Source organism: Hippichthys cyanospilos, chromosome 16 (assembly GCF_059441005.1).
Source record: "Hippichthys cyanospilos isolate Australia breed blue-spotted pipefish chromosome 16, RoL_Hcya_1.0, whole genome shotgun sequence".
Lineage (NCBI taxonomy): Eukaryota > Metazoa > Chordata > Actinopteri > Syngnathiformes > Syngnathidae > Hippichthys > Hippichthys cyanospilos.
The window spans coordinates 17267642-17286019 of NC_142384.1; the positions used below are offsets into that span (position 1 = coordinate 17267642).

An 18378-nucleotide genomic window follows, 5' to 3' on the forward strand; every position below is an offset into this window, starting at 1 on the left:
ACTTCTGATTTCTGTAAAATGTAGAGGAGACTTCACCATAAGTTTACAATATAGTGCAGTGTATTGTATGTTCATGTTTTTTGTTGTCTGTTTTTTTTTGTCATGACGTCACATGAACGGCAGTCAGGTGCGTTCAGGTGGGCTCAAAGTTCATTGAAAGTGGAACAGCAACAAGGTTGAGTCTTTAACTCCAGCTGAAACGGTGGCGGTAGGTGACTTCATACTTATTTATATTATTATGACAAATGTACGTACATGAAGCCCCCCAAAAAAGATCAGCGACTCTTGGCCGCACACCAAGTTATAATGCATACAGCAAAAAATCTGGGTTTGCAAAAATCGTCTGTTTTGTTGTGTTGGAAGACTAAAATTTGGTGTCATTTTTGTGGGATTAGAGGGATGTGGTGACCAGACTATATCAAAGACCCCTGATAAATACTAGTTCCTACAGTGTTAGGGCTACACTTATTTCCCATTTGTTGTTTCTTTCCTATTTACGTATTTATTTTTAGCCGTGACCAGTGTCAATCGGACCACAGGAACAACGGCAGCGGTACTGAATTTTTAACTTTCGCTTTCACATCTCCCTTTCGATATGATGCAGTAGGAATTGTCCTTCAGTCTTACTAACAGTGTTTGGGGTCCACAGCACGAAGGTAAGTACTGTACTTCATGTCCACATCGACGCTGCAAATGTTAGGTAGATTTGAGAGCCTTACTGTAATTGTGCATGTTTTTTTTATGTTACGTTATCCCGTGGCTATTTAGACTGCGTCGGTGCCTCCTGCCATCTTTAAGGGGAATATCCGTAATGATGTAAATTGTTGCGCATCACTGCTGCGTGAAAGAATGAAAGTGGAAATAAAAAGATAAAAGATAAAATGTATTTGTCTAAATCATTATTAATTTTAGATGCGTTAGATCAATACTATAAACTGAATGAATATTTTTTTGCAAAAGCGATTGTGCATATGCTTATTTTAAACCAAGCATTGGCCAGCATGTGAGATTTAAAATGAATAAATCAGCAATATATATATAGTAGAGTGTCAGGAATTTCAAGAAAATTAATGGATCTTCTTGATTGGCAGGGGGTTGCACCCTACCCAACCTGCCTAACAATTAAATTTCAGTATGTGATGGCCATCATTTAACATTTCCAGGCCGAATATTGGTCACAGTACATTCGTGTATAATGTTCGTATTATAAAGGGGCAGAGCTAAGGCATGTGGTGCTTGAGGGTCACTCGGTCACCCTCGAGCCACCCTGACACTTTGGTCACTGCACCAAAAAATTTCCACCTATGCCCCTGCATACTGTATATACCCTTCTATATTTCCCCTTCAGCCATTGGACAAAAGGCATTGATGGCATACATATGTTTTACTGCCAAATTTTTCAACGAACTCTTCCAGCCGCTTCACGACAACGGACCTTTCTTCGTCAACATGTCACCGGTACGTGAGCACATCAGGCTTTTACGCTGAAATATCTTCCTCTTGTGCCAACGTCCTGTCTGGCTTTCAGTCTGGCGCCATTGAGACGTTTTTCCTCAACGCCCTTGAGATGTTCCCGGTGAGACGGCCTCCTTACCCCTTTGGAAACCTTCCCTACAGCCACTAGCTAGTGAGAACAGATTTTAGTCGCCATGTGATTGAATTTACAAATCCAATGTTTTTTTTTCAGTTTAAGAGCAAATTAATTGGAACAAGAAGCTAGTTATGGCTAAATAGCATAGCCTGTTATTGCTAAATTATGTTCTGACTTCTTTGGAAAAGATTGGATGTCCACAGAGCTGTTTTACTGTCTTTTTTTCATCCAGAAAGGCTGGTTAACAGGGTACTTTGAAATGTTTCAAAGATATAGTACATTGTTGAAAAAAAAAAAAGATCTACAAAAGGCCCACTATCAAAAATTCACTGCTTGGGTGAAGGACCCCGAACAGGTTACTTGGCTACAAGGTCACATTATGAGCAGGGCTGATTTTGATTAGACCCAGGATGTGCTGGTGTTGGAGCTAAGAGAGCCTGTAGAAGTTGGCATTCACAAGACCGGACTCAAAATCAAAATAAATGCCGGAGTCAGGCTGCCCGAAAACCAACATTATGGAGTCACCGTGGTAAGTACCAACAACATGACTCACTCTGTTAATCTCGATATTCATGTGGCTCTTAATCAGGATCAAAGTCTGGGACTTTATGTAGTGGCTCTGATTCCTGCAGAAGTTCTTTTTCTGCTTCTTCTTGATTTTTTTTTCTATTGAGTTCAAATTGTGGTTCTTTTTTCTTGTTTTCTCATTCATGTTCTAGTTCTGGCATTTCTTTGGCTGGTTTAGAGTCTCCTCTTTTGGTACATATACTGGTTACCATTGAGTGTGTGTCTACCCTTTCCCTGAGAGCTTTCTTGTGCTTTTTCCAGTTCTTCTAGTTCTTAATTGTGGTTCTTTTAAAAAAAATCTGAGGGTTCTTGTTGTGGTTCTTCTAGTTCTTTTTTCGATTCATCTTCACTTTGATCTATGTGTCATTCTGGTTTTTATTAAATTCTTAACGTTCTTCTTGTAGTTTTTTGAATGTGTTTCTAGAAGTAGTTCAACTGAACTGGATCTTAAAAAGCATGTTCTTGTGACCTCTTGCAGAAGTGTCAGATGACTTTGAAGGTGGACATCAAGGAAAAGCGTCTGGTTGTTCTTCATAAGAGTGCCAAGTGAGAACGCAAGCACACACACATACACACACACACGTAGCATCTACTAAGAAGGTAACATTTCTTTTTCAGGTGTAAATTTGGATTTTCCAAGAAGTGGGCAGAAGATTTAGTAAGTTAAAAGTTTAAATTGTTCCCACAAATGTCACAAAAAGTGTGTTACTTAACAACACTCACTACTTGTGTTTGCGTGTGTGCAGAAGGGTATACCAAATATTTATGTGGGAAGAAAGATCAAAATGAAACTGGAAGGTTAGAAACATTGCCTTCGTTATTACATTTACATTGTGACAAATCATTGAAATGTGTGTGTGTGTTTTTAGAATTGGTTGCTAAAATGATCATTCCTGAAGTCATCGCTGATTTGCTCGATGTTGAAACCACCATTACCTACCATGAGGCGAGTCACGCGATCCGTTTGTGCGTCAGGACCGGCGGGGTCAGTGCACGTGTGTGTATGTGTGTGCAGGGCTGCATGTTCATAGGTGGAGGCATGAGATTGGTTCCTGAGGCAATCCAGAAGATCCTGAGCCGCGTCAAGTCAAGGGACTAACCGAGTTCAAATTCTCCTCCTTTTGGTGACTGTGACGTGCAATAAAAATGTTTGGATATATCACCCTGGTAACGTGTTAGCTCACGTGAGGACAAGATGTCAATGGACTCAAACCTCAACTCCTTTGAGTTGTCACGGCGCACTGACACAAATCACTGCTTTTGGGCACAAAAACTCAAATGAGTTGAATCCATTTTATTGGCTTTCTCTGAGATGACACAGCAACGCGGCATGACCCAAAATACTGTCGGGGCCTTCCGAAGCGAGGCGGCGTCCTGTCCGGGTTGCCGCGGCGACTGCTTCGAGCTTGCACGAACCTGTTTGAATTCTGTAAACTCCGCTCGCCGTGACATACTCTGACGATGCGCGCAATGTCGGCTCGAAGCTGCTAGCATCTTTAGCGTAGTGAGCTTCATTAGCGGGGTTAGCATCGGGAGGGTGCTTCGCTAGCTCAACATTTCATTTGAACTGTCATGAGTGCTTACGCGAGAAGAGTGTTGATGGTTATCATCACGTTTCTTCATCGACACTCAGGTTGGTGTCAGGCTGAAAGGCCAAAGGTCAAATGAACAAATGAAACCACAGAAGAAGAAGAAGAATAACATGGCTTACCACATATGTGTGTCCTGGAACAAATGACACTCTGCCAGGTCTATCCAGAGAGCGCTTTCGCATAATACCTGACACACACACGTAAATGTCACATGACTAATTGACTGGTTGCCTTGAAATAAATATATGAAGCCACGTTTGCCTTTATCGCTAGCTTGTGGAGATGCAATGACCTTTTGACCGCTACGCAGATGACCTCCCCACGCCCAACTGACCTTTTAAAGTTTCTGCCGAGTTTGATTAAGTTAGAAAATGTTGAAAAATCGGACCTGCCATTTAGTCATGAGATTTGCGTTGCAGCGTGCATTCTGACCTGCAGGGGGCAGCACATCAGGCCTATGCAGGCGGCGTTGGTTCAACATAGCGGCCGGGGTCACGGCGCCAAGAGGCGGGGCTTTTCCAATCTTCTCACACAGCTCGTCCATCTCTCGCTTCTGATTGGCCTGCAGGCGACGCACCTCCAGCAGGTGTCTGGTATAGAAGAGGGCGGAGTTAAAAGAGTTCAGTTTTCACGGCCGCCGACCCTCAGGCTCACCTTTCCCGGATCTCCTTTAGCTCCCCCCACGTGTCGTCACCGTTGTCAGATTCATCAGATGTGACGTAAGAGCGGCTCCGTGATTGGCCGCCGGACGGTCCCTCCCACGTAACGCTTGTCATCTTACGCCCTGCCCTCCTCCTCCTCTCCTCCAACCCGACGGCTGTGTTGCCAGAGCTGCTCTCAGATTGGCTGTCTTCCTCCGAGACGCTTTCGGAGCTCTCCGATTGGCTCATCTGAGATGGGGGCGGCGAGCGTGCCTTGACCATCTGGGGTTCCGAGTTCGAGACTTGGAATCGACCCACGCTTCGAGTGGGCGGAGTCACTGCTGAAACATAATGCAATGGCGACCAATGAACTAATGAGCTTATTTGCATAAACAAAAGTGTGTGATTGCATATGCATGTGGTTACCATCGCGTGTGGCTGACAGACCAGGAGACGGCATGACGACGGACTGTGTCTGCATCAGAATAAGGTCACATGTGAATTACAAGTTATTAGCAATAGCCTGAACACTGATGTGAGCACATTACTTGCGTGACGGGAGGAGGCGGGGCCTGCACGGAGGGGGCCGGGCCTGAACCTGCGCATGTGACAAACGGAATTTTGCAAACAGTTTGCGTTATCACAGGATGTGATGTCAGAGGATGCAATGTCATGTGATGTGACGTCAGGCGATGATGTCACACTCACCATGAGGGGGCGGGGCTGAGGTGTACATGAGCTGAAAGGAAAGATGTGAGAAGGAATTATGACTTCCATGATGATGACATCATCAGGAATTATGAGCAACCAATCAGAAGAGACATCAGCGCCTCACCTCCCGCTGTCCCTGAAGAGCGGCGCCCATGCCAGTGGGTGGAGGTTGCTGGAAGGAGGCGTGACCCAACGTCGGTGACACGGGAGGCGAGAAGGGCCCGAGGGGGGGCGTGAAAGGCGGGGGGGTGGTTGGATGATAGCTCTGGGACGGGGGCAGGAAGGAGCGAGCCATGGTCATGGCTAGTGACATCATGTTGGCCAGAGAGAAGAGCGGCTGGTCGGGGGGCGGCCATTGGGGGGGGGCACCAGTAGGGGTGCTGTAGGTAGGGTATCCCAGAGGCAAGGGGGGATACTGAGGAGATGCTGGGGCATCTTTGAAGGGGGACAGGGGAGCTGAGGAGTCATAGACAGACAAGGGAACAGATCTCCAGCAAAAAGTGGACAAACTCACAACTGGTTTGAAAATGGATTACCTGGAGAATTGTAGGACGGGTGCAACCAGGGCGCTGTGGTGAGGGGCGTGGCCTCGGGCTCAACATCCTTGGAGGCGGAGGCCGAGGCCGAGGGCTCCGCCATATCTACCAAGACGACTCATCCATCAATGCAAGTTGTCAATTAAGTCATTCACCGCCATTGATGCCTCAAGACATCATAAAGTCTTACTGTTGAGGGAGGAGCTGGACGGCGTCCTGGATGAGCGTTCAGCCGCCATCTTTGTCTATCGGGGGACAAAGTGGTGTCATCAGGTGTGACTTCCTGTTGTGTGTCTGTGTGTGTTTTGGAAGTAAACCTGCTTCTGTTGCATCATCATAGACTCCGCCCTGCTGATGATGTCATACATGCGCAGGATGAATCCTGTTCGTTCATTCGCCAGGATGAAGTCTCTGTGCAACTGTCAACGCACACGCATAAATTGTAATAAATTAGGATGTGGAACTGCTAACACTTTTTATGGTTTTTACTTACATTTGAAAGAAAATACACAGTAAAAGTAGACTACTGTTTGAAAAAGAAAATGAAGTACTTCTACTGGATTACTTTTGCCACATTTGTTCTGATTGGCTGCTGGCGCTCACCATGACAGAGGCAATGTCTTCTGGGTTGTCGCCATCAAGGTCAAACTTGAAGGTCACCATCTTGTCGTCGTGAGTTCTCAGCTGACACTCCACCACCCGGTCGGCCATGTTGGACACCTGCAAGCGCACACAACGTCAACACAAAGACACAAACACACAAAGGGGTGCGGTTCCCGCGCTCACCCCCGTGAGCCTGAGCTGAGCTCTCATTCGCCTTCTCAACTTCCTGTCAGGATGCCGCTCGGTTGTCTCCCCGTAGCTCTTGTCTGATTGGCCGTCGTTGCAGTCACTCAATCCCGACGTCACATCAGAAGCGCAGCTATGAGAAAAACACTTGTAAATCATGTATGTACGCGCTTGTGTGTGTGGTACCTGTCGGCAGGTGAGGAGAACCCCTGTAGTGATTGCGCGGGGACATGCTGTGACACTGCGAGGCTCTGAACGTGTGAAGAAGAAAAACAATGACTGATATTGCTTTGACAGTAGCCCCGCCCTCTTACAAATCCCGTCCTTTACTCACCCTGGGGTAGCGCAGAACAGGAAAGGGCGGAGCCTTCGTCATCCGGGCCCTAGTCGGCAGGACATAACCGCTTTGTTGAGAATGGGAAGCAACAGTAGGAGGCGGGGCTTCTGTAACACTGTCCGTCACGCGATTGACTGCCATGGCGACCACAAGTGCAATTCAATATCCAACGACGGCGAGTCGCTCCAGCATACAATCATGAAGTCAAATATACCTGTTTTGTCACTTGGATATTGCACCTGGTTGCCGGCGGACGATGTCACGACAGGGGGCGGGGCTTGCCAGGATGCGGTAGGAACGTCTGATTTCTGATGGAGGGTTGCCATTAACTCAAATTAGCATTATTACACTCACACACAATTGTACGCACCTCTCCTTGCTGATTGGCCGCCTGGGCCGGCAACGGTCGGGGCCGCTGATTCTCCTGGGCGGCCTCTTCGGCCAACCGGCGCCGTTTCTCACGCTGCCGTTTGATTGCGGTCACGCCATCTCGGATGGCCATGGCCACCAGCTTGTAATCGGCCTCCGATACAAAGCCCAGTACCACCTGTGAGAAGTTTGCGCGCGTGAGTCAACGTGCACGTGTGCGAGAGAGTTTGCGAATGAAGTTTTGCGGCCTACCATCTCCTGGGCCACCACCTCAGGGACGTCGTTGTTGAGCTCGAAGAGGAACTCGATGGCGTTGTTGTCTTTGTACTTGCCGTGAAACGTCTTGGTCCCATCCACCCTCAGCCACAGCATGAGCAACGACTTTGTACCGTCGTCATCCTCGGCCAGCTCTACGTGCATACCAAGGTGTGCGTGGAAGAAGCGCTGGTCCAGAAGGTCCTGAACCGTGAACCTGCAAAAGGACATGGAAGAGTTCAGGCGGCGTGGCCAGGATGCCAACACTACTGGCACTACATTGGTCCTAAAAGGGTCTTAGGGGAGTGGTACCTCTCACTGCTGTTGGTGTGGATGCATCCCTCAATGATGTCCTTCAGCTCCGGGATCGTGACCTTGGAGAAACTGTCAGGCTTGATTCCCTGTGAGAGCGGCGGAGCGGATGAGACACGAGTGAGACTTGGGTGAGACAGAAGTGAGACATGCACGAGAGACACAAATGATATGAGAGTGACAAAAAACTGAGACACGAGCAAACCAAAAGAAAGACGAGAGCCAAACCGGTGTGAGGCGAGTGTAAGGCGTCACTTACGTTGGTGACCTTACGGTAAATCTGAGCGGCGTTTTGACACTCGGAGTACGGGTACTCGGACGTGGCCATCTCCAGGATGCACATTCCGAAAGCGTACACGTCCACCGCCTCGTCGTACTTCTCCTCGTACATCTCGGGAGCCATGAACTCCGGGGTTCCTGAACATCAGAAAGCATTGTGGGGTTGTAGCAATGTCGCAGTGACATCGTCGAGATGGGCGGCATGATGTCAGTGAGGCCAGAGATGTCATTTTGAGGTCATAGTGATGTAAGTGATGTAAATAATACCCCAGTGATGTCACACGGATGTCACGTGACATCATAGTCTAGTTTTTGTGATGTCATAGTGACATAATCAGGATGTTCCAATGATATGGCCGTAGCTTCCCGGCGCCACATTACCAATGACGCTCTTGGCAAAGGAGGCTTTCTTGAGGGTGGCGAGGCCGAGGTCTCCGATCTTGACAGAGGCCGAGGGCCCCGTGATGAAGACGTTGTCGCACTTGAGGTCGCGATGCAGGATGGGGGGATTGCGAGAGTGCAGGAAGTGGAGACCTTTCAAGATCTGGAAGCTCCAACGCTGAAGCAGCTTCAGTTTGATCGGACGGAATCGGCGGAGGTAACTGATGAGGAGAAGGAGCGGGAAGAGGCTGGGTCAGCCAGGGGCCCAGAACTCGGGAGAAGGCTGGCCGACTCACGTCTTGAGGGTCCCCGACGTCATGAGCTCGGTCACCAGCACTGTGCACTTGCGACCGTTCAGCATCGACTTCCACGAGTCGAAAAATCGAACGATGTTGGGATGCTGGAGCCCCTTCAGCATTTCCACCTCCTCCTCGAAACGCTGACGCTCCACACGGGTCAGCCGCTGAGTCTGAAGGGGAAAAAATCCAACACATTCACATCGATCTACAACTTCATTGTCTTGATTGAAGCTAACATGCTAGCATGTTTCCGGAATGGAGGATGTAGCATGCTAACTACACACAGAAAAGTTTCAACTTCTTAACTGTGCGGCACATGTGCTAACCACTCGGCCACCATCCTGCCCAGACAGACGTTGCTGAAAAAAATATCACAAAATAACAAAACAAAAAGAATAAAAAAAAACACACGCAAGGTGCCTGAAATCAGCTAACATTTATTTTGTGTGTGTGTGTTTGTGTCATTATCAACATCAGTCAGCTATCGTGTGTCCAATCAGATGATGAGTAAAGTGCTGAGTCATCACAAGAACGTTATCTCACATACACATACACGCTAACATCACACGCATGTAGCTTGATGAGGTATGTGATGACATCACTAGCATCGGCCTCCAGCAGCACAGAGGGAGGAGGTTTCCAAAGGTCACGAGTTATGACCTTAACTCCATCATGATGGCTTTGTATGTTTGTTGTTTGTTAATGTGCTTGACAAAGTGCGGACAAGCACACACACAATTTGAACATCTTCACTTGTGATGTGTGTACATGTGTACGTGTGTGTGTGTGATTGCATACCTGTAGCTCGCACCAGGCCACCTCAACGGTGGTCTCCGTGTCAAGGCCTTTGTAGACATTCTTGAAAGAGCCTCGCCCGATCTCCACGTCAAATTTGAGGAAGCGTCCATCAGGTGAGGAGGCCACAGCCTTGGTGGCTGACTCGTCCCCGTCTGATGTCAACACTGTCGCCGCCACCATCTCCTCACTCGAATCCGAGCCACTGTCTTGATTGGACCCCGTCACTGACTGGACTGCAGAAGGGTTCTCCGTGAGGGTCCCGGAAATAGAAGAGGCCACTTCTCGATCCTCAGGTGTTTCACTGTTGTCCTCCATGATGTCCTGACCTGGCTTTTTAAGAGGCCATCTTGAGCTGATAAAGGATGGCTGCAGTCCACCCAGAGGATGGCGATCAACAGAGGGAAAAAAGTAGAGCGTTTGGGAAAGCAATTGAAGAAGAGCAATACGAAGGATATGATGACAAGAAGACTTGAGTGAGGCCCTGAGCGTGAGATTCTCTCTATCAGCTGCGAGCAGCTGACACAAGCTCCTCCCACATGACACCTGAAAGACCAGAGCACATTTTTCATTTACATTTGAACTTTTACATGTTCTTCTTTTCTTTACCTAAAATACTTTTGTCTACTTATTTCGACTTTAAAAGACCATTTAAAAACTTACATTTGCATCCATAATTGTCACAGAGATAAAATTAAAGGAAATGATAAAAGAGCAAAATAATATTTTAACACCGTTTATGCGGTCTTATTCATTCAAACTATATTCATCACGCAAAAAATCTCAACGCTTCAGAAACCTTAACAAATATTATTATATTATTATTTCAAATCATATTTTTTTGTGGGAAAAACGCGTTGAGCAGGGGCTTTACCATATCGTGATGTCGACGCGCTCTGCTATCCACTAGTGCTGCCTGTCTGCCTTCTCCCACAATCCTTTGCGCCTCCACATCAGACTTGCCAGTCATTGCGCCGACGAGCGAGCGACCCAAGACAAAAAACGCGAACTTGCCTGTGTCTTTACTTTTTTTTTTTTTTTAATCATTTAAAGAAATTGATTTGTGACGTTCTCAAGCGACAGAGGCAATGAAGGAGACGGCGGGGGCCAAGCGGCGGGACCGAGCAGGAGGCCGAGAGCAAAACCTTAAGGCCGACAAGCCCAAGGAGGCCGCCTCCGAGCCGCAGGATGTCGAGATGCCCGAAGCGGAGGCCACCAGCTCCTCCAAACCGCCCAAGGAACTTGACAGTTTGACGCTGGAAGGTAGGTCGGGTCGCTCCGACGAGGTCCAAGCCGGGACGCCGCCTCGGACTGGCCGCGAGTCGGTTGCTTATATTTGTTAGCACCTTTAGCATCTAATGACGTCATTCTCCTACCTGTTTACATTGGTTGGGATCTAGCGGCAGATTCGCCAACAAAAGTCAAGACACTTTTTGTCACATGACACTAGACTATATTTGTATAGTGAAAATTTTGTATTACTTTCATTCACTAGTGTTTCCAAAGTTTTTTTTGTTTTGTTTTTTGGACTGGGGGGGGTGTTCAGACAAACACATGTCCGTCAGTGATTTATTTTACAGTTATGGCGAAAAAGTGCAACGTCATGACTTTCCGCTATTAGTGACAGCCGCGCATATCGTTTTACATTTTTCAAGTTTTGAGACTGTGGTGATTCAGGGCTGTACAAATATACGTATTTGACCTCAAAAGTTTGAGATGTCAGTCTACCTTTTATCCCAAGTTTCCTCTGTGATTGGGTTCTCTTCATCTTCCTGCATCCTAAACGGTTTCAGACATCAAGGAGCACGTGAAGCAGATCGAGAAGGCGGTGTCGGGCAAGGAGCCTCGCTTCGTGCTGCGAGCGCTGCGAGCGCTGCCGTCCACCAGCCGCCGCCTCAACATGCTGGTACTGCACAAAACCATCTGTGGCTTCTTCACCAATAACGCCACCACCAGAGACTTCCTGCTCACCTTCCTGGATGAGGTGCGTCACGATGACGTGTTGACAGAGTTACTGAAAAAGTACTAAAAAATATGTGGCGCTGAATCATTTCTTACATACTATGTTGAAGTATCGGATCTTTCACATATAAAAGTGTGATTTAGAAAAAAAAAAACGGTTGCCCTGAAAAAAGACAAGATTGTAAATCTAAATGTGTGTGCAGCCCATGGACCTGGTGGACGGAGACGTTCCCTTCCGACCCAGGACGGGGAAGGCAGCGAGTACCCCTTTGCTACCTGAAGTGGAGGCGTACCTGCAGCTGCTTTTGGTGGTCCACCTAACCAACAACAAGAGGTTCAGCGACGTAAGGTTTCGTCCAGAAGCGCTGACATGAAACACATGCTGCAGAGTTGTTAGAGATTTAAAAACTGGCTTCCAGTTTGGTGGAATCTTTTTTTCAAAACATGGTATAGGTATTTCAAATGCCTCTGAAAGCCTCCATGAAAAACAATTTTAGGAAAAAAAGCAATACATTTATTTTTGCCTTGAGTATCTCTGGCTGGTGTCGACATCCTCTTCGAGTACCCAATACCTTAAAGTCATGCTGTTACTGGCTCTGGATACCAGATATTTGTAATCACCCATTGCTAGTTTTTGAGAAATGTCATAGCATCAAACACGCGGAAGCTCTCCAGTCCCGCAAAATCTTGGCACACACCTTCTCACAAACTCACTATTTTGTTGTATCACTTCGTCATATTCAGCAAAAAACTTTCTACGACTTTACACCAGGCTCAAAAGGTTTCTGACGACCTGCTGCAGAAGATGGCCTCGAAGAACCGCCGAGCTTTGGACCTGGTGGCCGCCAAGTGCTACTACTACCACGCGCGTGTCTACGAGTTCCTCAACCAGCTGGACGACATCCGCAGGTTGGTGCGCTTGATCCTTTTCCCGATTGTGATGATGTCACCGCCATCGTCGTTCTTCCGTCAGCTTCTTGCACACGCGTCTGCGAACGGCGACGCTCCGTCACGACGCCGACGGCCAAGCGGTTCTCCTCAATTTGCTGCTGAGGAACTACCTCAACTTCAATCTCTACGACCAGGCCGAGAAGCTCGTGTCCAAGTCTGTTTTTCCAGAACTCGCCAACAATAATGAATGGGCCCGATACCTGTATTACACAGGTATTACCTACACGGACATACAGCTTTGCTTCGCTTAGACTGCTCAAGGCCTTCTCAAAATGTGGTCAGGCTGGTGGTCAAGAAAAATGCACATGACAGGCCAACTAGGAAGATTCTCTACAGCTTGTCTTCGGACGGATACCAGTAACTCAATTCTTTAGTTGCAGATACAAGGACCGAGAACAGTAATACTTTTCATACACTTAATTTCCCCCCAAAAATGAATACAAATCTGCCGTTAGTTTTTGTTTTTCTTCAAATTAAATGAAAATAATGTTTTATTTTGTAACTGCTACTTTGTAATCATCGAACTGCCCTCGCATTTACCAGAACCTTGTAATATGGAATTGGCCCCAATACCAAGAATTTGGGCGGCGTCAATACAAAGCTACTACATACACATGTACTCCAAAGGTGGTGGGCGGGGTCACTGTGTGACATTAAATGTGCTGTTACAGGGCGCATTAAAGCTATCCAGCTGGAGTATTCGGAGGCTCGCCGGACATTAACCAACGCGCTCAGGAAGGCGCCTCAACACACTGCCGTCGGATTCAAGCAAACGGTGGGCACACGCATACGCGCTGCCAATGGAAAGCGGACAACCTCGTGCGAGCGTGTTTGTGCGTGTGCAGGTACACAAACTGCTTATTGTAGTGGAGTTGCTGCTGGGAGAAATTCCCGACCGACTTCAGTTCAGGCAGCCGTCACTCAAGAGGTCGCTCATGCCCTACTTCCTGCTCACTCAGGGTCAGTGATGACGTGCTTGTGACATCATAGTCATCTATCTGCCAATTGTAGCTAGCGTTTATTGCCACCTGCGGGTACTTCAGAAACTCTAGTAATTGATTACTTCAGTACTTTATTACCTGGAGTAATGTATTTTAGCACTTTAGTGCCTAATGTAATCATTTATTTTGTACGTATGCGCGTGTGTAGCGGTGAGAACGGGCAACCTGTCCAAGTTCAACCAAGCGTTGGAGCAGTTTGGCGAGAAGTTCCAGGCGGACGGCACGTACACGCTCATCATCCGCCTCAGACACAACGTCATCAAGACAGGTGAGCCCGCCGGGCCCCGCGGCGCCAGGGGCGCTGGCATTGCGGCAGCTAACCGCCTCGGTGTGTTCAGGCGTGCGTATGATCAGCCTGTCGTACTCCCGCATCTCGCTGGCCGACATCGCCCTCAAGCTGCAGCTGGACAGCCCCGAGGACGCCGAGTTCATCGTGGCCAAGGTAGCGTGTCACGTGGGCCGGCACGCGCACGCACAGTCGTGACGTTTGCGTGTCCGCGCAGGCCATCAGGGACGGCGTGATCGAGGCGAGCATCAACCACGAGAAAGGCTTCGTCCAATCCAAGGAGACCATGGACATCTACGGCACCCGAGAACCCCAGTTGGCATTTCACCAGAGGATCTCCTTCTGTCTTGACATACACAACATGTCTGTCAAGGTGAATGCACGCACAAACACACAATCAATGCGTCGGCATCACGAGTGGCATTCACTGTGATCATCTTGTGTTCAGGCCATGAGGTTTCCACCCAAAGCTTACAACAAAGACTTGGAGTCAGCTGAGGTAATCGTTCGCTCTCACAAACCAACACATTCATACGCTCAGATATAAGCGTAGTTCATTTAGATACTACACACATAAACAACATATACTTCAATCCGTTTATTTTCATGAGAATGACGTGAGAATCACAGCGCAGCACGACTGAAACACTCGCACGTGTTTTCAGGAGCGTCGTGAGCGTGAGCAGCAAGATTTGGAATTCGCCAAAGAAATGGCCGAAGACGACGACGACAGTTTCCCCTAAACACGCGAACTTCCTGTGCACAAAGGAAGTGGTTGTCTGACGTTTATTACTGTTACCCCACAACGCCCCTCCGTTCCTCTTCTTTTCTTGTGGCGACAAATAAAGATGGCCATCTTGTTAAGGTCATGATTTTCCACTGGTTCTTTTCACATGGCGTATTAGTGAATGCTCTTTCGGCTTACACCTGGGTGCTGGCAGCTGATCACGATCATTATTTGTTTTCCATCACGATTCAACAATTACAAAACAATTAGTTGTCATGCTATCTATTATTGATAGATATGTGTGTTTGTTTAGCTATCGCTTAAAACGTGTTTCGGGTCGAGGCAGTAACACTTGCTTGCAAAGGTAACACCAATAGGTGGCAGTGTCACCTCCAGTAACGTGTTTCAAGACCAAGAAAGAAGGGGCGGGAAAATAATTTTCCCAGGATGCGCAGCGACTGTTGACAAGATGGCGGAATAAAGACGGAAGAGGCAGAAATGTAAATCGTTTTGCTTAATTATTGAATATTTTCAGTGTAATATGCCCCGTTGCATTCTTTGCTAACCCATGTTAATATTTACCATGTTTTTAATTTACAGTATAAACTTCGTTCAAATTTTAAAACCATCTTTATTGTGAAACCCCATTTACAACAACAGACAAAATAGTAAATATATCCACAAGATAACAGACGAGTAGCCAGGGTATTGTTTTGATAACTTTGCAAGCATATTTTCTGCCAAGATGATAAGTTGGACCAACGAAATTATGACACCAAACATTGAAATATTAGACAAATGCTCGATGCCGAGGTTGTAAAAAAAAAAAAAAAAAAACGCAATTATTAAACGACATTTTTGTAATCCATTCTCCCTTCCCTTACTTTGTTGCTTTCATGCACTTTTAATTTTTTTTTACAGTATTTCCACAATCTTTTATGTATGGTAGCTCAGCAAATGATCCGACTGCTAAGTTGTTAACAGCAGCCCATCTACCAAATGAAATTTGCACTTACCTTCCAATCCTTCAACACAAAACATTTACTGCGCCAAAAGCAACACTTCAAAAACTTGAATTCTCTTTTAACAAAACTTACTTCTCAGTAAATACCTGTGCTTGGGTAGTTTGGATCTAGGTTGTTTCCAGCTGCCATCTGCTGAATCGCCACTCAATAACGACACACATAAGTTTGTTGTTCACTGCTTTGCAGCAACAACTTGGGAAATGTAGGAGGTGCTGTCACAAGTCTGTCATAGACGGCTTCATTTTTAATTTTTATGGACTTTTTCTTTTATAACATAATAGGTTTTGGTGCTCCGGGGACACATCCAGTTAGCAGTAGCAAAGACGCTAAAAGCGATCGACGGATTGATCGTTCAAGTTGATATTTTATTCACGTCAATCATTGCAGTCTTCATGTACATGTCAGCCCACAAGCCCCACCTTTATCAGCACTGTCTCCGCTCACCACCGCCATAGCCCCGCCCCCACAACAAACTCAAAACTCATCCGGTTCCATCCGCCCTTCCGGCCACGACACCAGCCTCGCGCAGAGGGGCGCTGTATGGAGTTTGCGGCGGGAGGGGGCGTGGCGTCCTGCCAAATTAAAAGTCAAAGCGTTTGTGATGTCATCAACATTCACGGGCCCGCTCCCCACTTCCTTATCCCCACCCCCAAACCCCGAGTCCTGCTGGGCGTGAATGATGAACGCTGAGCCATGGGAAAATAAATCTGAGGAGAAAGGGGCGAGGCTGGGACCTCCGAAAATGTCCTCGGTTATTTCCTGCAGGTGGGGGCGAAGCTATTTCAGACACCTCTCAAAGTAGGTGGAGCCTATGTAGCCACCGCGCAACGTGCGATGGACGTTCTGCTCGAACAGGCGGCGGTTCGTCTGCAGGACCTCGGCCGCCTCCTTGTTAAGGGGGTCTTCGGGGTTGGGCTCCTGAGATGCAAGTAAAGCGGGTCGCGTTAGTCTGATGGTGTCGTGATGAGGTCAGCGGACATGTGACGCCAATAAGAATGACATAGAGAGCAACTCACTAGAAAAAGATACTGTAGGCCATAGATGATGGAGTTTATTGTCAGCACGGGCTTCCAGTCCTCCCTGCAATGTGCGGAACGATCGACAATCCAGCAAACATACTTAACATACGTTATGTCTCCGCAAACAGGAAGCGAGGTCACCTTAAGATGTTGAGGCAGACGTTTCCTTCCAGGTCGATGTTGGGGTGGTACACCATGGTCTCGCACTTCACCTTAGGAGGGTCATGAGGGTAACCCTGCCCTACCTGCAACATACAAACTCACACTTGTCAATGCAAAAACAAAAAAACATGACCACAGTAACAAGAATAAACGTGGAGTCTGACCTTAAAGCTGAAGACAAACTTTCCTCCTTTGTAAAAACCCTAATAGGACAAGAAAACATGTCACCTTTTGACTAAGGTGCGGACTCACATCCACACGCATGAACACACACCTCGTCAGGTGAGATGATGAGTCTGAAGTTGAGGAGATCGTCGTTGTCAGGGAAGTTGATCTCGCATGTCTTTGGCAGATTCAACTCATTGATGTCTGAAACATTTTCAAAATACTAGCTGCTGTTTATGTTTGAAACACAGTTTAGCCACCCCACACTGAAATGATGCCACCTTCACGGTTTCGCTAACTATTTAGCATGAATATACAGGAAGTGATGTCACTGGGAATTGAACAGGGGACGGTGCCCGAAAACTGGCAGGTGTGGCCTGCTCACGTGACCCCTGCAGGTGTCATGACGTCAGGATGCTAAAAGAGCAGCACACATGTGTGCTAACAGCTTAGCAAAAAGAGCGCACGATCTAGAAGTAGCCGGTGTTCGCTGCTAATCAGCCAATAAGTGCAGTATTTTGTATGTGTTGGTTTTTGTCAGTTGAACAAAGACACACAAGCGGTGACTGGGCTAGCGCCAAGTCAGTTCGCTAGCACTTAGCTTGCGTGGCTAATTGCTAGCTGAGTGTATTCTTGGCTTGGGAGCGGTGACGAGCTCGCGGTTGTGTTTCATCAATACCAAACAGATCAACGTATCACGTGCACCCTCATTAATACAAACGAATCGGTTGAAATGTGTGCGTTGGCGTGGTGGTGAAGGAGCGCACCTTTCTGTATTCGCAGCTGGGCCGCGCTGGCTTTTTTACCGCCGGCTCCGGTTCGGTTTCCTCCAGCAGATTCCTCGTCTTTCTTCTGCTGCTTCAGGGAAAAGAGCTTAATCATCTTCACTCGCGGGATGAGACGCACGACGACGCCTCCGATCCGTGTTCACCGAGTCCGCCGAGCTGGCTCGCTGGGGAGTGTGTTCCGTCCGAACAGCACCCGAATGTTGATGGACGAGCCGACCCGACCGGCGCACGTCAACCAATTACACGCCGCTTGCTTAGCCTAGCCTAGCTTGCTAGCCGATTGGCTACATGCTAACTGGCGGCGATAGTGAGGTCGGGATTGTTGTTGTTCCAGTTGTTATTCTTGTTACTCTTGTAAAACATTTACTTAACACCCCACAACGCTCATTAAATCAAAAGTGCTTGTTTGCGCAAACTGCCTATTGTGTAACGGCAGTGACTAGTGAATAATATCTTTTTAGAGTGTTGGCAACTTCAAGTCCCATAATGCATTTCGCCTCGTGGCGTCATGCGATGGGCGGAGAGTACTTGCGGGAATTATTTTCTAGTGTTGAGTGTACTACAGTGACTCCACGGTCACCTGTGTGACGTCATCCACGTGAGCGTGTCACGGCTTGCCACCTTGACAAACACGAACGTGTCACTCACATAACGCACACTCACTATCGGGAACGAAAATCGCAATGTAATGCCCGTTCATTTTTTTTTCTCATAACACCGGCACGTTTTTGTAATTTATTTCTATGATTTGAATCTATTTGCTACGAGTGTTTGTTTTGTTTCAAGTTTGCTTGGTTGGTAACAATTTGAAAAACAAAATAAAATACAAAAGCGCGCG

General features: G+C 47.4%; 4 protein-coding genes across 9 annotated transcripts; 2 read left to right on the forward strand and 2 right to left on the reverse strand.

Moving 5' to 3' along the window:
- The first annotated feature begins 117 nt into the window (after nt 1-117).
- On the forward strand, nt 118-3461 carry LOC148411048 (uncharacterized). 5 transcript variants are annotated; one of them, XM_088436096.1, is made up of 9 exons: nt 127-208; nt 513-656; nt 1349-1458; nt 1529-1576; nt 1995-2120; nt 2637-2704; nt 2777-2816; nt 2905-2956; nt 3028-3461. In XM_088436096.1, the coding sequence occupies exons 3-9, from the start codon at nt 1369-1371 to the stop codon at nt 3255-3257; spliced, it is 654 nt and encodes a 217-aa protein (XP_088292222.1). In that variant the 5' UTR covers nt 127-208; nt 513-656; nt 1349-1368; the 3' UTR covers nt 3258-3461. The 5 variants fall into 5 exon arrangements, with proteins under 5 accessions (XP_088292224.1, XP_088292222.1, XP_088292226.1 ...); XM_088436099.1 differs by lacking the exon at nt 127-208 and having other exon boundaries at nt 227-656; nt 3028-3104; nt 3174-3461; XM_088436098.1 differs by lacking the exon at nt 513-656 and having other exon boundaries at nt 118-208.
- Nucleotides 3438-10435, reverse strand: LOC148411049 (serine/threonine-protein kinase WNK4-like). 2 transcript variants are annotated; one of them, XM_088436091.1, is made up of 24 exons: nt 10329-10435; nt 9458-10000; nt 8657-8829; nt 8361-8581; nt 7960-8117; nt 7701-7789; nt 7386-7605; nt 7135-7311; nt 6979-7072; nt 6762-6898; nt 6614-6678; nt 6425-6560; nt 6242-6358; nt 5956-6057; nt 5829-5883; nt 5639-5743; nt 5227-5558; nt 5100-5130; nt 4940-4989; nt 4818-4866; nt 4405-4732; nt 4183-4340; nt 3870-3937; nt 3438-3803 (listed from the first exon to the last, which is right to left on the reverse strand). In XM_088436091.1, the coding sequence occupies exons 1-24, from the start codon at nt 10422-10424 to the stop codon at nt 3768-3770; spliced, it is 3540 nt and encodes a 1179-aa protein (XP_088292217.1). In that variant the 5' UTR covers nt 10425-10435; the 3' UTR covers nt 3438-3767. The 2 variants fall into 2 exon arrangements, with proteins under 2 accessions (XP_088292217.1, XP_088292218.1); XM_088436092.1 differs by having other exon boundaries at nt 3785-4096.
- psmd3 (proteasome 26S subunit, non-ATPase 3) lies at nt 10374-14523 on the forward strand. The gene is made up of 12 exons (XM_088436094.1): nt 10374-10717; nt 11248-11438; nt 11620-11760; nt 12189-12325; nt 12390-12580; nt 13039-13142; nt 13213-13327; nt 13517-13636; nt 13707-13810; nt 13872-14027; nt 14103-14153; nt 14320-14523. Exons 1-12 carry the CDS (start codon nt 10543-10545, stop codon nt 14395-14397), a joined length of 1563 nt encoding a protein of 520 aa, XP_088292220.1. The 5' UTR covers nt 10374-10542; the 3' UTR covers nt 14398-14523.
- A 1227-nt stretch (nt 14524-15750) lies between these two features.
- Nucleotides 15751-18128, reverse strand: ube2m (ubiquitin conjugating enzyme E2 M). Its single transcript, XM_088436101.1, has 6 exons — nt 17520-18128; nt 16862-16956; nt 16752-16790; nt 16567-16670; nt 16423-16486; nt 15751-16324 (listed from the first exon to the last, which is right to left on the reverse strand). The coding sequence occupies exons 1-6, from the start codon at nt 17632-17634 to the stop codon at nt 16184-16186; spliced, it is 558 nt and encodes a 185-aa protein (XP_088292227.1). The 5' UTR covers nt 17635-18128; the 3' UTR covers nt 15751-16183.
- Between the last annotated feature and the right edge of the window lie 250 nt (nt 18129-18378).